At 43.1% G+C, this 16,827-nt stretch overlaps 1 protein-coding gene across 2 annotated transcripts in view; it reads left to right on the top strand.

Annotated features, from left to right (window-relative positions):
- Window positions 1-16,827, top strand: part of FRMD3 (FERM domain containing 3) — a 253,057-nt gene that overhangs the window by 113,346 nt on the left and 122,884 nt on the right. For both annotated transcript variants that reach the window (XM_003782974.1, XM_012813136.1), the window contains exon 2: window positions 7,992-8,096. In XM_003782974.1, the coding sequence (XP_003783022.1) occupies window positions 7,992-8,096 (105 nt within the window). The remainder of the gene's footprint in view (window positions 1-7,991; window positions 8,097-16,827) is intronic.

Here is a 16,827-nt window from a genome sequence, read left to right as displayed (position 1 = left end):
TGTATTCAGAATTAGGTATTTACTCTTTCTCAACCTTAGGTTTATCGTCAGACATCTGCAAATACTTGAATAATGCAAATCAAAGCCACTTTTAATTTCTGTGTGAGAACCACAGGTTCAACCATGAGCAGTTGCTCTGTTCTTATTTTCTTTTATGTTTTTTTTCCCCATTTAAACTGTTTCAATATTACTTTCTTCCTCACTGTCCTGGGATGATGCAATTTTCTGAATATATATCACAGCCAAATATCAAATACCAGTTACTCTCTGTAATGGGAAGGAACAGTTAGCTGGGAAATGTATGAGTTGCTATTTAAAGTCCAATTACAAAGGTTAATTTCTTTTTAAAGAGATGCTGTTTTTGTTAAAGCTTTGGTCCGCACCATAACAAAATGTGTGAATTTACAAAAATAGGTTTCAATTTTTTTTTAGCTGAGTAAAAGAGACAGAGCATTTTTAAGTAACTTGATGGAGTTATTCAAGTATAAAAATCTTTATAAATTAATAAATGCTTATCCTTCACAACAGAAGCAGAACTATTCAGTACACCAATTTCTTGTTGCTATTCTTTGTTCATCTGCCTATGAAGAAGGTGAATGGGTTGAAATCCTTAATTCACCAGAGAAATGCAACCATCTGTCCCTGGAAGACGTAATCCTAGCAGCAAACTGAGCATTTAGCAGCTGTTTAGGGCCTTGTAATTAGCTAGAAGATCCCCTTGGAGTTTCTAGGCACCCTGATGGGAACTGGATTCTTTATTCCCAGGTAGAAGAATCAGCAGAGACAATTCCGATCTTCCCCAGATGTGCATGTAGAAAGGTTTCCCCTTCTCCTCAAGATCAACATAGATGGGCATAGGGTGCCAAGCACAGGGTACTTTGAACAAGAGCCTCACAATAACCTTTATTACCAGGAAATGAAGCTCTTGTAGCACCTGCTCTGTTTGTCACAGAGGGCTCCTGGGAGGCACAGTGACAACCCTGAATCCCAGCATCCTGGGGCTGTGCTTCTGACTCCTCCAGCCCCTGCCTGCTTCCCTCATTCCAGTGAGCCTCTCCCATGTCTCTGTTCTGTGTTGGGCCTTTCTTTTACCACTGGGTCGCAGAACCTTAGTGTCTGGACAAACTTAGTGGGCAGCTCCAAGCTATTCCCACTGAGGACATTTCCTGGCTCTAAGGATGCTATAAGCACTTCCAAGGAAAATTCTCTCAAGGAGTCCTTTCTGAGACTTCTCTGTTGCTTCACATTAGGAATGATAAATTTGAATACCTGCATATATCAGAGAAATGGAAGAAAGGAATGGTAACAGCAAGAGTGGAATAGCATGGACTTCAGAGTCCATTCCCCAGGAGAAAGAGTGGCTGATACCAAACTCCGGCAGACTTACATGGTCTAGCTCCCAAAGCCTCCAGCTTTTCAGTGGCAGCCAGCATCCAGATTTTATGTGCAGTCTCCCAACTGAACAATGCCAAGACACTGTGCTGACTGGATAGAACACGTCAGTGGATGCACTCAGTGCTGAGCTCGTGGTGGATGCCCTTGGAGACTGTTTCACACCAGGGCTCTTGTCCTCTCTGACTTTTCTGTTTAGCCTGAGGCATGGATTCATTTTCTCTCCCAAGTGAAAGTTTTGGTTTCAATAAGCAGAAAAGCCAACTGGTACTAGGTGAAATAGCAAAGGATTTCATGAGCATCCCTTGAAATTCACATTAACTGACTGACAATCAGGAGACACAGGTTCCATTTCTCTGGAGTATTTCGGCTTCATCCTCAATCTGGTTTCAAGATGGCTGCAGTGGTTCCTGGTCTCATGCTTATGTGTATTATCCAGAGGGAAAAGAATGTCTCTTCTCAAAGCTTTTTCAGAAGAGTAAATATGAATCAGCCCAGAACCCAGTAAATTGTTCCTTAAGTCTCATTGGCCTAATCTGGGTTGTGTGTACTTTCCTGAACTGATTAGACAAGAAAAGTAGGATGACCCTTATACCACCCAGGCTTAATCCCAGAGATAAGGGTGGATTGGACGTGATTCCTTGAGGCTTCTGTGTGTACATGTATGTGGATACCTGAGGGGTTCAGTAGGTAAGACAAAGGGGTATACAGTCTTCATCTTGCTGCTTTTCTCTCTCTCCACATGGGGAATGGGGGCATGTAGGCAAATTGAGCTCCTAGAATGGCTTTGAAATCTATGCTAGACTGGGCTTTAACATCCCTAAACAAGTGTAACATTTCCGAGTCCACTTTCCTTGTGTGTAACATAGGGATAATATTTACCTCAATGGGTTGTCATGAGAGTAAACGCCAAGTTTGTCCCATGGTTCTTGGTCTACAGTAAGTGCTAAATAAATAGTAGTCTTTATTGCTATGTTCATACCTTCATTCCTGAAGGCAGCTATTCAAACCCTAAACTTTGGTTTATAGCAATCTATTAAGTATTTCGAGGTTAGTACTCTTTTTTCCCAATCAATCAATACATAAGAGATAACAAAATGGCTTAGCATAGAGTTTTAGGAATTGGGAACTGAAATCTGCCAGACTCCTTTTCTTTTTTTTTTTAATTAAAGACAAGCTATTGCTGACTTAGGCATTTTGATTTCTTTGCTCTTTTTCTTTAAGCACAAATTTCTTGTGGTTTAATTTTGCCACTGAACTGGGGAGTCAAAATAAAGGCATCGTCAGCAATTGGCTGCAGAGAAGTCAAGCAAAGAACTGAGTTCTTTATTTCTTTGTGCACTTTTTTCCCCATAGAGGCCAATTCTAAAGGTGACTATTATTCCAGTCAACTTCTTTGTAACTAGAAGAATCTGTGAAATTTGAGACAAAGATTTAAGATTAAGATTGTTATTATTATTATTATTTGAGACAGAGTCTCACTCTGTTGCCTTGGCTATGGTGCTGTGGCATCATAACTCACAGCAACCTCAAACTCTTGGGCTCACGCTGTCCTCTTGCCTCAGCCTCCCAAATAGCTGTGACTGCTGCCCACCACAGTGCCTGGCATGTTTTTCTATTTTTTTTTTTTTTGGTCAGGGTTGGGTTTGAACCCACCACCTCTGGCATATGGGGCCAGCACCCTACCCTTTTAAGCCACAGGCACTGCCCTGAGTTTTTCTATTTTTAGTAGACATGGGGTCTTGCTTTGCTCAGGTTGGTCTTGAACTCCTGTGCTCAGGTGATCCACCTGCCTTGGCCTACCAGAGTGTTAAGATTATAGGTGTGAGCCTCCATGCCTGGCCTAAGAGATTTATTCTTAATATTATTAATAATGATATCTTAGATTGGCATGGTGCTTAGCAGTTTTCAAAGTGCTTTTCCAATTTAAAACCACAGAGTTTTGAGGCTTGTGAGATTATAAATTGATATGTTTCACTCACTTTTTATCTTTAATCCCATTCCAATACCTAGTGTATAGTCAACATTTCATAAATACATGATTGAGCCTTAAAATAACTCCACAGGGATGGAACTGGAAGTTACCATCCTTATTTCCCCTTTACAGAAGAAGAAACAGTGTCAGAGAGATTATATGACTTGCTTAAGGCCACCCCATTGGTAAGGGTGGAAAAAAAGATTAGAGACAGTGGCTTGTTCTGTTTCTAGTACATTCTTTGGGGGTGGGCAGGAGAGGCCGAATTTTCTGACAAGTAGGCTAGTTTGTGATTGCAGAAATTAGGTTCCATGGGGTATAAGGAAGTAAATCAAACCCATCTTTGAGAGAATGATATACCCTCCAGTCTTCTGCATTTCTTGCTACTGATCCAGACAACTCGGCAGAGTTTGGAGAGCAGAAGGGGCTATGGGCATTAGAAGAACAAAAGTCATTTTATTACAAACTACAAAAATAGTATAGTTTTCACTTATTGAGCAGCTATACTATGTGCCCAACAAATCTTCTTACAAATATTGTTTTTAATGCCCAACTTACCCACTGAAGCAGGAATAATTTAGTTTACAGACCAGGAGACAGAGATTGAGAGCACCTAAATTATCTTTTCATTATTTCAAAATGATTGACCAACACTTCCCCTACGTTCCCCAGTCAGATGTACAGTTATGTTGTATAAAGTCTTTCGAAATGGAGCCTAGTTTGACACACCAGTGAGTCTGTACCCCACTGAATTTGCCTTTTGAAATTCCCAGAATTACTCCAAGTGTCCTGCTACACCTGGTAGATTAGTGCTTTCTGGGGGCGAAGACTCTGAGAGAACATGGGCTTATGGAAGAGAGATTATGGATCCACACCAAGCATTGCCCAACAGAATGGAACGAGAAGGTGGGAGAGAGGACCTGGCCTTCTTTGAGGCTGCTAGAGTAAGGAAATCCTAGATAGGAACCCCAAGCGTGGTGGCACAATTTAAATCAGAGAGTCAGAATCTCTCCTGGTGAGAGACCTGTACCAGATTTTGTTATCCCAACCTGTTTTGGACCAATACTTGTAGAAAACACAATAGAAAGAAATTACTCTTAATTTCCACACTTAGCTCACGAAGGACCACTAAAAATTGTTCATGTTCTGGTTGGTCTGTGGATCACATGTTGGCTAGTACTGGTTCATAGATTTTCAACAGAATAAAAATATTACTACCATATTTGCATTACTTTAGTACAGTAGTTATAAAAGGTATGAATTCACGCATGCCATAGGTGATAGGACCAGGACTGAGACATACGTTTTAATATGTAGGTGAACAAGTTCTTTAACTCTGTTAGTGCATTTCTGGGAAGGTAGAATCTCCTTTAACGACAGCATCAAACGTCTATCCTGAAGCACTTAAGGACTTTAGGCTTGGGTTATCAAACCCCAGTGACCCCCAGTGATCCTGTGAGGCCCTGCCCACTCCGTTATGTCTTACTCCTTTTCACGTGTGTGAAATGCCATGGTGATTAATACAACACAATTTAGATAACAGCTCTAAAGGATTTATCTTAGCTGTTTGATCCTCTCACTCCCATTCAATCAGTACTGAAAGCACAGCTGCTATTCTGGGGGAGAAACAACAAAAACTTGACATTGAAGTCTTTTCACTTGAAATCTTTGATAACCACTTCTTCACACAGACCTTCAAGGAGATACAGCATGTTACTGTCTTTCTTGAGGCTCATTGTTGGTGCTCTGCAGTCCAAAGGGTTTGTGGGAAGCAGTTCCTTTTCTTCCTAGACCTTAGGTACTCTATGTGTGAAAAGCAATGCCTCATTTATTTATTCTGCAACATTCAGGGTGCCAGGCTCTCACTTGGGCAGCAGGGAAGGTGCCTCTCTCCTCAGGACGCTTGGGAGGAGGTGTGTGGAGGGTTCAGTCAGAGCCACTGTTCATACGAAGCTTCTCTCCTAATAAAGTAAGGTGTGTGAGCAGGTGGCTGGATTTCTGCCCATCATGTACCTGAGCCCTGAACCAGCTCTTCCAGCTCTTCTTGGGACTGGGCCTGTGTGGACTTTGGTTTACTGTGAGAACTGAGCTTGGTGCACAGAAATGGTGATAAGAGAAATGTAAATGACTTACGAGCTTTGCCCAGGTTCCCAGGCAGAAGAGCACGGGTTTGTATGCTGGCTTCCTCGGCACACACTCAGAGGATCTCAGGGTGATGAGGCTGGCTGTGCCACCCACAGTTGCAGGGATACAACTGCAAGGGACAATGGCCTTTGACAAAGGCAGTGGCAGCTTGTGTACCCAAGGTGATAAGGATTTAGATTTTTGCACTGCCTTGACCCACATATCTTGTGTCTGTAGCATGTGGCTGCATAGATAATTTTTAAGGAAAAATAGGCTTTTGTTTTTTTTCTAGTGATCTTTGGAGACAGATAAAATTCTGCACTTTTTTCATTTTGGGAAAGTACTGGAGACCAGTGCATCTCAAACTTTAATGTACATGTGAATAACTTAGGGATCTGACAAAATAGAGACTAGGTCCAGCGGGGCTGGGGCAGTGCCTGAGATTCTGTGTTCCCTGTAAACTCCTTCCCAAGGGACAGGCTATACTTCAAGTAGCAAAGACCTTGAAAGCCCTAGGTGGCCTGGAACAAGTCCGTGGGTGGCCTGGGACAAGTCTGATCTGACTTTTGGAAGGCATCAACCCCTGTTTCAGTCACCCCATCATCTGGAATGGTGGTGTCTTCTCTCGGGGTTCCTGTGTAGTCTTAGGAGATACTGCTGGATGGTATATTTTGGTGTGTTTAACCATTTAAAAGAAAATCTTTGTTGTGCTGTTGAGAACATCTTCTTTAGGCCAAAATGACAGCAATATCTGTCATGCCCACTCAAGGACCGCTCAATCCCCTGATAAATTATCACAATGCACTGCCTTGACCCACATATCTTGCGTCTGTAGCATATGGCTGGGGGTAGTTCCCTGTTGCAAATTCTAATGAAGAGAGATTTGCCATCCAGTCACGAAATGATGAGCTCATATGTTATGTTTAGTGAGTTGATAACACAGCAGCCTTTTAAAGATGAAGAGATTACAGCGTGTGTATACGTAAAAGGGACTAAATCCATTGATTATTTTCTGGGCATTGAATTCAGCTATCATCAAATATAGCTTGCCCTTTGAGCTTCTTGGATTAAACCATTATAGAAATTTAAAAACAAATTCCATTTTGACGTTTTATCTCTTTTGAGCTACAGCACATGGTTCCTCTTAGAAAGGAAGTAAAAACTCAAAGCTCCCTCAAAATTAAACTCAAAATGATTTCAGCAGAATGGAGGCTCATGTCACAATGAGTGCTGATAAGCTGCAGTTCCTCCTGCCGTGTGCTACATCCCAGGCCACTTTTCCATCCAACTTGCTGAGCTGATGGTTGTAGTTTTTAATGAAAAGATCATCATGTAACATAGGCCCAACTGATTTTCTAGTTATTTGGGGTGGATTAGAAGAATGGCTCACTTAATGTCTCCAATTTCTTCATTTATTTTATTTATTATTTTATATTTATTTTCACATTCCATCCCTAAAACATGTCATGGATCTGTCCACAACTTTGATTGAAGCAGAAATTAATTTTAACTGATACACTGATGAGGGCTTGGAAGGGTCTTTGCTCTAAGAGGGTTTTGTTGTAGTGGTATTTATCTTAATCGGATTTGGCTGGTGTGCTTTCCACTCATGGGATTTTAGAAAGAAAAAGAATCTAATCAACATAGAAGTCATCTAGTCCAGCCATCTCATTTCCTAAAGAGGAAGCAGCTCAGGGATTTACTCAAGGTCACATGGGCCTATCTGTGAATCAGTCCTGGGCTCTCCCCAGTCTCCCATCATGCCTTTCTGTGTGGATTTCTGGATGTGATTTGGTGGCTTGGAGGCCCGAGGAAGCAGGTCACCCACTATTCCTGGTGAGAGCAGGGCATTCCCATGCCACTTACTGCACGGCCACACCCACCAGAACCTGCTTCAGGCAGAGCCACAGGAGATACTGAATGCCCCAGGGGGACAAGGTGGCTCAGTAGGATCCCAGACTCTACAGCCAGTGGCCTGGCTGGAATCCTGCCTTGCTTCATATGAGCTATGTGACTTTGTGCAAGTTACTGAACCCCTTTGTGCCTCAGTTTCCTTAGATATAGAAAAAGGGCCTTCCTCACTGGAAGGGTAGGATCATGGGAAATATATACAAAGCAATTAGAGCAAGCAGTCAAGGGCATTATGTGTGTTTTAGGAGGGTTTGCAAACAAGATATTGAGTTGTGAAATCAATGTTTTGAGTCATAAATAGCATTAGAAAAATAGCATGTATTAGAGTAAAACGGAGCATATTAGAGCACACTGTGACTGTGCAGGGTATTGGCGGGTATCCCATGTGTGTGTGTGTGTGATGGCTCACAGTGTAAAATGCCTTTCTCACTGTGGGTTGTAGTTACAAAAACTTGGAAGACCCTGCTCTAGGGGCTGGAGTGAGCAAATCCACTTTTCTAAGCACCGACCCGTGTTGATGAATGAGGCCACTATGGACTAAAGGCACAAGGTGAGCTCTGGCTGAATCTGAAATGTGCTTCCTTTGCAGAGGGAGACCAAGGGGCAGTTTCTCATCGACCACATCTGCAACCACTACAGCTTGCTGGAGAAGGACTACTTTGGCATTCGCTATGTGGACCCAGAGAAGCAAAGGGTAAGAGCTGACTTCTGTCCAGAGCCATTCCAGACTGTTGCTGTGGGGTCATCTCTGAACCCATGTGACACTCTAGGACTCACGTATTAGTGGCCGCATGAAACTGTGAGCAGGAGAGGCTGGCCCGCTGGACCGTGTGCAGCAGGAGAAGGGAAGTTACTGAGGCCTTTCTGGAAGGCTGCTCCTGTCTGGTTAGGACAGAGAACATCCCTGTGCCCTTCAAACCCAGTGTTTGCTAAAGTTCCCCTGATGGTGGCTAAATACAACCTCAGTAGAGAGAAAATCCACTCCCCACTCCACATCCCTACTACAAAGAGCTATTGGTAGAGAGGGGAGTGGGGACGTGGGTAATTAATGGATTCAGGATTTCTTTTTGGAGGGAGGAAAATATTTGAAACTTGATTGATGGGGTGGCTGCACATTGTGAATGTGCTAACTATCACTGAAATGTGGATTTTAAGATGGTTAGTTTTATATTATATGGGTTTTACTTCATTTCTTTAAAAAAACCTTTACCATGCCATGGAATATACTATTCAGTCATAAAAAGATGGAGACTTTGCATCTTTTGTATTTACCTGGATGGATTTAGAAAACATTCTCCTAAGTAAAGTAGCTCAAGAATGGACAATCAAGCATCCTATGTACTCAGAACTACTAGTAGATCAACAATTACAGGCCTACAGAAGAGAACCCGTAATTAAATTCAAGATGGACGGGGGGAGGGGGTTTGTAAGTTCCCCCCATCAGGCACAATGGAGGGGTATACAGCACACTTCCTGGGTGAAGGGCTCAACCACAACTCGTACTTGACTTTACAGACACAAACAATGTAACCTAATCATATACAGCCTCGTATTACTTCGAAATTAAAAAAAATGCTTTTGACAGATGAAGGGTTAAGTCGCTTGAGATGCTGCTCCTTGGGCACTCTAAACTCGATGGCTCCCACTCTGTTCCTGCTCCTGGACACACTTGCCCTGCTTGTATCTCTCTGGTGGTGGATAAGTATGAGCAGGGGAGTCTCTCCTTTTGAGCTGGGGTCCAGGGGTGGCATGTGCTGGACTCAGTGATGTGTATCCCTTACATCCAAAAGGCCCCTGAGAGTCTCCACTCCAGCTCCGGTTGTTTTCCAGTTCTGCAAACTTGCTGTAGGTCCCAGTTACAGGGGGCTCTGTCCCCACTCAGTTCTCTACAATATGGACTATATGTGAAGGGGGTGCCAGGGGGTAGTCCAGGAGGGGACAGGACCCCTCTGCCTCTGTAATTTAATCTCCTCCTCTCTCGTCTCTCTGGTCTTCTCAGCTTGTCTTTCCTCCCTGCAACCCAGCCTGGCTCTTAGTTTAGTCTTTACTGACCCACTATCATGAGGAGAGGCTCACTTTTATAAAGGAGGAGAATATTTAAGGAACATACTAGTTTTCTTTTGAAACACAATCTTACTTAACTCCTAGAGTCCTAGGGCACCCAAACTCACCTGGCCCTGAAACAAAATCACCTTAGCTGTTTGGTCCAGAACTCCTAAATCAGAATCCTTGGGGCTAGAGCCAAGAATGTGAATTTTAACTTGTTCATATTCTAGTTTTGATGTGGCCAACCCGGGTTTAGTCTGGGGACCATGACATAAGACATTCACAGACATAAGTTCTCATGGCCTGTGCAGACACTATGTGTACATGGAGAGGGAAATGGGCTCAAAGAACCTGTTTGTTGCCCAAGGTAAGTAAGTGATGGAGAGAATATCTGAGTTTAGGATCAAAGTCCCTGTGAGCCAAATCAACTCTGTAGACTGTATTAGTCCTCTAACCACCGAAGAAAATGAGGTTATCTTTGCACAAAATTTCATCCTACAGTATAAACAGCTGAGATGCACCAGTCATTCTATCTGCTACTAGCGGAGCACCCATCACATGCCGGGAATTTTACTCATTTCAGTCTTCAGTTTTCTCCAAAACTCTGCGAGGAAGGGAGAAACTTGGGCACAGTGGGCACCTGTGGCTTGCCTGGGGCCATGTGCCTAATAATAGAGGCAGGGCAGGCTTTGAACTCTTTCCATTCTATCTCTCAAGTGAATAATTGAGATATAGCCTGAATCTTTTCTGTAAAGGGCCAGATAGAAAATATTTTCAGCTTTGTGGCTCAGACAGTCTGCTGCAGTTACCTCTGCTCTTCTAGTGGAGAGCAGCCACGGACAGGCCTAAATGAGTGATGGGGCTGTGTTCCACTAAAACTTGGTTTTTCCTTACTGCCTACTACAAAACAGGCAGTTGGCCATAATTTGCTGACCTCTGGTCTAGACAATAGTTGGAAACCACTTAATGCATGAGCCTTTTTCATTCTCTTAACCCTCCCATTGGGGAGATATTGGATACATTATTAAGAGAAGCCTTTAGAATTGGAATCAGATGGGGGCAAGACACAATTATAAGAGGGACTTTACCTAACAAATGCAATCAGCGTGAGCTGGTTTCTTGTACCCTCAATGAGTCCCCAACAATAAAAAATAAAGAGAATCGGAAACAGAGTTATCAATATGAGCTCGTGGGTTTTAAAAACTATATCACAGATAAATACATGAGTAAATATAGGGGTGTGTGTGTGTGTATGCATCTGCTAGTAGAGTGGTCCCCCCCCTTTTTGGCGCCAGGGACTGGTTTCATGGAAGACAACTTTAACACGGATTTGCGGGAGTGGGTGAGACTAGTGGGGGAGGGGAAGGTTTGGGGATGATTCAAGCACCCTGTATCTCCCCCTGGGATCATCAGGCATTAGAGTCTTTAAGGAGCACGTGACCTAGATCCTGCCCAAGTGCAGTTTTCAGTGGGGTTTTCACTCTATGAGAACCTAATGCCCCCACTGATCTGACAGGAGGCGGAGGTCAGGTGACAATGTGAGCAATGGGAGTGGCTATACATACAGACAGTTAAAAACAGGGTGGGGGGGACTGTCAAGGACGTGTGAAAACAAACTGTCTCTGACCCCAACCCCCCATTGCTTTGTGACTGTTCTGAGCTTTGCTGGCTCACCCTCAGGCAGGTTCCTGACAGGCCACAAGCCTGGGGGGTGGGGATTGCAGTGCCAGCACACCGACACTTATTTCCACATTCTACACTGAGAGGGCCTTAGAAGCAACAATACCGCAGTAGCAAGGCACACACACAGGTCTTGGTTTCCAAATACCGCTTTCCAATACAAAGAACAGAACTCCTTACAGAAATGGCTGATTCTAGGACTGGGATAGGGGAAATCACAGGATGAGCCTGAAATGGTACCAGAATTGCTCAAAAAAAAAAAAAAAAAAAAAGGAAAAAGGGATTAGGAAAGGCAAAGAGCCAACCCAAAGAACTGCCAATGGCCAAATTGGAATTTATTTCTGGAACGACAGAAACAAATAACAATATTGGCTTATAACCCACAGAGTAAATAACCATGAGTCTACACTGATGTAAATAATTAATGAATAAATAAAAAGGAGGGATGAGGCAGCTCTTCCTTATAGAATAATTTCAATTAATAAATGTAGAAGGAATGAGGAAATAGAAAAACCATCCCTAGAACAACACGATAATAATTTGCAGAGGAGAGCCCTCGATGAATGCTAAAATCAGTGAGCAAAAGTTTAAGGAGATACTGGATACTTGAATAGTCTCAATGTACTCTCTCCCTCCCAAGATCAATTTTCAGTTACCAAGGGAGAAATAATAATTTTATAGTGGGGAAACCTGAGAGGCACCACTTTAAGCAAGAGACGAAGGTTAACATCGCCAGGCCGGAGACATCTCCGCGTCATGCGCCTCCTGAGCAGACGTACCGGGAAGGGCACCTGGTCTCTGTGGCCTTCTTCCCAGTGCTGAGTGCCATCAATCTTATCTTGGGAAAACACAAGACAAACCCACGTGAGGGGCATTCTCCAAAATAATTACCAATGTTCTTCAAACGTGTTGAGGTCATGAAAGACAAGGAAAGACTGGGCAACTGTCACAGATGGGAGAGACACGTCTGCTCAAGGCAATGTGGGATCCTGAATTGGTTTCCAGAACAGAGAGAAGTGTGGCAATGGGAAAATGGGGTGAAATCCAGTGGAGTTTAGTTGATACCATTGTGCTAATACTGGTTCCTTATTTTGGTGATTGTGCTGTGGTTATACAAGATGCTCACATGAGGAGGCGAGTAAAGATTATAACTTTTTGTAACTTTTTATACATCTATAGTTATCTTTTAAGTTTAAAAAGAGAGCCTTTAGGTTGATGTGCTTGGTTGTTCATTATATCTTGACTTGATTTAGCTTAATTTTTAATGTCCATGCTTGAATGAGTAGTAGTTTAGAGGTAAAAGTGGGGGCTCCAAGAACAAAACTGTCTCATCTGATGTAGCCACTACATCGATTAAAAGGGTGCTCGAATACTCCTGTTTTAATTTCCCCCCTCTCTTCACCGTACAGCTCTTACAACCTTTCAGTTTTGAAGGTACAATGAGGTGTAGCTTTCACATGTGTTGTAGAGTAGTTGTTGCACTCAACCATAAGAACTTCGGACTCCGAGAGACATGATTAAAAACTATCTCTGCTGGTTGGTAAACTCTGTGATCTTGGCCAAGTGATTTTTGCCTCTCTAAGTCTCTGTGCAGATGGATAAAGTAGATAATAACGCCTATATGAGAATCTGTGATAAGGTATACAAATGCTTGGTACATGTGTACCCTGAGTACACGGTATGTATATTTTACTTTAGTTGTTGTTATTATTACTCTTCCTATTATTATGCATCGGCTAGGTCAGGGGAGGCAGCAGCATGAGGAAATCCAGACATGATTAGCACCTCTGAAATTTCATTTGAAGGTGAGGAGACTGCTGTTGTGATCTTTGGAGAGAGAAGGCAGAAAGTGAGCTTGGGATAATTTGAAAAATGGACACAAAGGTACAATTACATACTGGTATGGGAGTTTTAGGCAGTGATTAACAGAGTCTCACTTTATTGCCCTCAGTAAAGTGCTGTGGCATCACAGCTCACAGCAACCTCCAACTCCTGGGCTTAGGCAATTCTCCTGCCTCAGCCTCCCGAGTAGCTGGGACTAGAGGTGCCTGCCACAACGCCTGGCTATTCTTGTTGTTGCAGCAGTTTGGCTGGGGCCAGGTTTGAACCCACCACCCTTGGTATATGGGGCCAGTACCCTACCCACTGAGCCAGAGGTGCCGCCCCCTATATTTTTTCTTAATGGCAAATAAAACCTATGAGTTATTTGGCTAGAAAGTTAATCAGCAGAGGAAACCAAGTGAGTTGGATAAGCTGGAGTGGAACTTACCTCTGCTGTGGGGGGTGGTGGTTTGCCTATAACTCTTCACAACTCGGTTTACAGTAAACCATCATGGAATATTAAATATTTAGCACTATTGCATTTGGAACGCCATCTGTTTGACAAGATGTCTCATGCCCCAGAGGCTCTGAAAGTGGGAGAGACTGAGTCAGGAAATGGTGACTATCTTTTGCTATTTTTAATGGCAAGGGCCCAGAATTTCCATTATTATTATTTTTAAATTTGATACAGGGAGGGATAGATTGAATACTGGTCCATAAAAATCCCCCGAGTTTCTATCATATTTGTCCTCTGAGGAGCTCATAATGTTTTAGTTGCTTAAGGTTAGGGAAATTGTGGGTGGAATTCTCCCCATTTTATCACTAGAGAATCCTTGGGCAATGAGTTTAGAAGTCTTGGGAGAAATCATTCTGGGGAAAAAAGGTAGTATTTGGTTTAAGTCCAGAGTTTTCTTTTTTAAAACTCTACTTCTCTTCAGGTATTTGGGTACTTTCCCTTTGGAAAGATGAAATTTTGAAATTATTGGAGTCTTTTATTCCTCGTGTTTCTCTGGCTGTGGTTTGAGATGTCCCTCATCCTGGGTTTTCCCCTCTTGCTCTTCTAACTACTTTCTTTTCCCCAGCCCCAGACAAGGACGTCACCCCCAGCACCTTAGAGCTAAAGCACCCCAGCCCCAGCCCAGCCAGAGGAAGAATTATATCAGTACTTGTTTACAGGTGGGTGGTTTACAGTCTGGAGGGAGGTCATCCTCGGAGCTGTTCATTTCAACTTCCTCATTTCTAAGCATCTGTTTAATCCATTTGCATCAGTGCTGTTGACTTTTCTAGCGTAAGGATGTTTTGACGCCTACCCAAAGACAAGGGATTCACTTCGGAAATTCCCATCTCTGGGGTACATTCCTCAAGTGCCCGGTGCTGGCACACAGGGCGTGGTGTGTCTTGTGTCCTCTGGACACCAGCGGGGTCCACATGCTTTCTGACAGGAGGATGAGCTGGAAAACCACGGATGCAAGGGCACTCTGAGTCCCCCTTCCTCACGTCCCCCCACATAACTGTAGGTCTGAGGTTTTTATATTGTAGCCAGAAAGAACTAGTGAGCCTGTCAGTGAATTTCCTTAGTAATAGGAAAAGACCTTGCCTATGTCAGAGCAATTTGCTTTCTCTAGAAGCACCTTGGGGAGGACAGGGAATGGGATCAAAACTGGACCAATGATTTGAGGTTTCATTCTGGGGATGGTGCCAGGAAGCCAGACAGCATTATGTCCCACCAGCTGCTCCTGCCGTTGAAAGGCTGCTTCCTGCTCCTCGGGGTAATTGCTTCACAGATGCTCGTAACTGCGAGCGAGAGTGGTACCCAAGATTTAGGGCAGCCCTGTACTGAAGAGAAGGGTTGGACTGCTGCTTGTCGTCACCAGTCATGAATTAGTGTGATGGTCCTCTTTTGTTTTTAAAGTCTTTTTTTTTAAAATTAAATCATAGCTATGTACATTAATGCAATTATGGGGTACAGTTTGAAATACTTTATCAAACTGGTTCACATAGCCTTCGCCGCATTTTCTTAGATATTGTGTTAAGACATTTATATTCTACACTTGGTAGAGTTAACAAGTACCCTTGTAAAATTCACCATAGATGTGGTTGCACCAATTACCCTCCCTCCACCCATCCTCCCCCCTCCTCCCCTCCCCTTCCTCTTGGGCTGTAATTGGGTTATAGCATTCATAATGTGGGTATTTATAAATTGGTTTCATAGTAGGGCTGAGTACATTGGATACTTTTTCTTCCATTCTTGAGATACTTTGGTAAGAAGAATATGTTCCAGCTCTATCCATGCAAATATGTTTTTAAAGTTTTTAAGCCACAAAGGCATTAATAATCAAGGCTTCTAGGCACCCCATGTGCAGGGCGAGTAGGGGAGACAGGTTCAAGTAACTTGGGTTTGTGGGAAAGGACTTTGAGCACTCAGGTTACAAGGAATACAATACTATCATAAGAGTTTTCAAATTGCATATTGTCTAATGGTTCAATTGTGGCCCAAGATATGAACCCTAACAGATTTGGGGAAATTGTCAGATTCCTTCAGCAGAAAGATCAAAGCTTGGTCTTTAACAAAATGCATTCTAATAATTGACTCTGTCTACATGTAGTATCCTCTCCTTGGATGGGAGAGGTAAAGGCTCTGATCTAGAAGTCACCCAGAAAACTGGGATGCCATAATTTAGCCAGGAGAAGGGAAAACATAAGAACTGGTTATCTTGTGTCAGACAGAAGACAGGGGCTGGGAAAAGTCATTTTATTCTTTTTTTGAGTCAGAAAAAAAGATGAGGATATCCAAGGTTGGAAGTTTTCCCTCTGTTGGTGGTAGGAATAGCTGGGGAAGGAATCAATTAAGGAAATAAGGCTTAATGTGATAATCAGACAGAGGAGCACTCACCAGAGGCTTCCAGAAGGCAAAACATTAGAGCCAAACAGAGACCAGCAGGTTTGGAAGTTTCAAAGTAGCTTTGAAGATAACTTTTAAGTCAAGCTGGGAAGAAGGGAAGAGTGTTTCTAGTATGAATACTTGGAGAATTTAAAACAGTATAGGTTAGGAAATGGCAATTTAGTTTTCTTTTTCATTCAGGCTCCCACAGATTTCTTTCAAGTTCAATAGAATTATGTTACATGCTCATAATTAGGAGCTAGTGTTTAAGCTATCTATTGCTATATGACAGACTCCAGAGACGTTAGTGGCTTAAAACAATGTAATTTTATTATATCACAGGATTTTATGGGTCAGGAGTTTGAGTAGGGCACAGCTGGGTGATTCTTGTGCCTCAGGTGGGATTGACTGAGTGCCCAGGTCACTCAGTGATGCTCAGTAGCAAGTCCTGTCCAGAGGGTTCAAGACATCTTCACTCACGTGTCTGGTACATTGATGGGGATCGGGGCCTCAGAGGCTCTTCCTTCTGTGTGTAATATCCAGGCTTCTCCAGACGGCCTCTCAGCAGGCGCCTGGACTTCTTACTTGGCTGCTTAGAGTTCCAAGTGTACGTGGAGCTACTTGCCATATAAGTTGTTCAGGAAAGAGAGCAGGTTTTGAGGGAAAGGTGATACCTTTTGAACATGTTGAGTTTGGAATGTCTGAGAGATGTTGAGGTGGAGATGTTCGGTGTGTAGTTGAAAGTACGAGTCTGAAGCTTCATGAAGATGTTTAGGTCACAGACAGGGATTTTGGAGCCAATGAGGTTCTATATTACTTCAAGGCCCTAGGAATAGGTTGCAAACCCACAAAAAGGGACTGACAAGGAATAGATGGAGCAAAAAGAATAGAAGGTGCAGAGAGACACATTATGGCAGGAAGGATAGTTCAAGACTTAATAGGAGGGAATGAGCCACAGTTTCAAAAAGGGAGGGGGAATGTGGGGCATCGTTCCTCA

This window comes from Otolemur garnettii, unplaced genomic scaffold, assembly GCF_000181295.1.
Source record: "Otolemur garnettii isolate 467f Iridium unplaced genomic scaffold, OtoGar3 scaffold00006, whole genome shotgun sequence".
Taxonomy (NCBI): domain Eukaryota; kingdom Metazoa; phylum Chordata; class Mammalia; order Primates; family Galagidae; genus Otolemur; species Otolemur garnettii.
The sequence above is the reverse complement of the archived record's forward strand: the minus strand, read 5'-3'. Positions and strand labels throughout refer to the sequence as shown.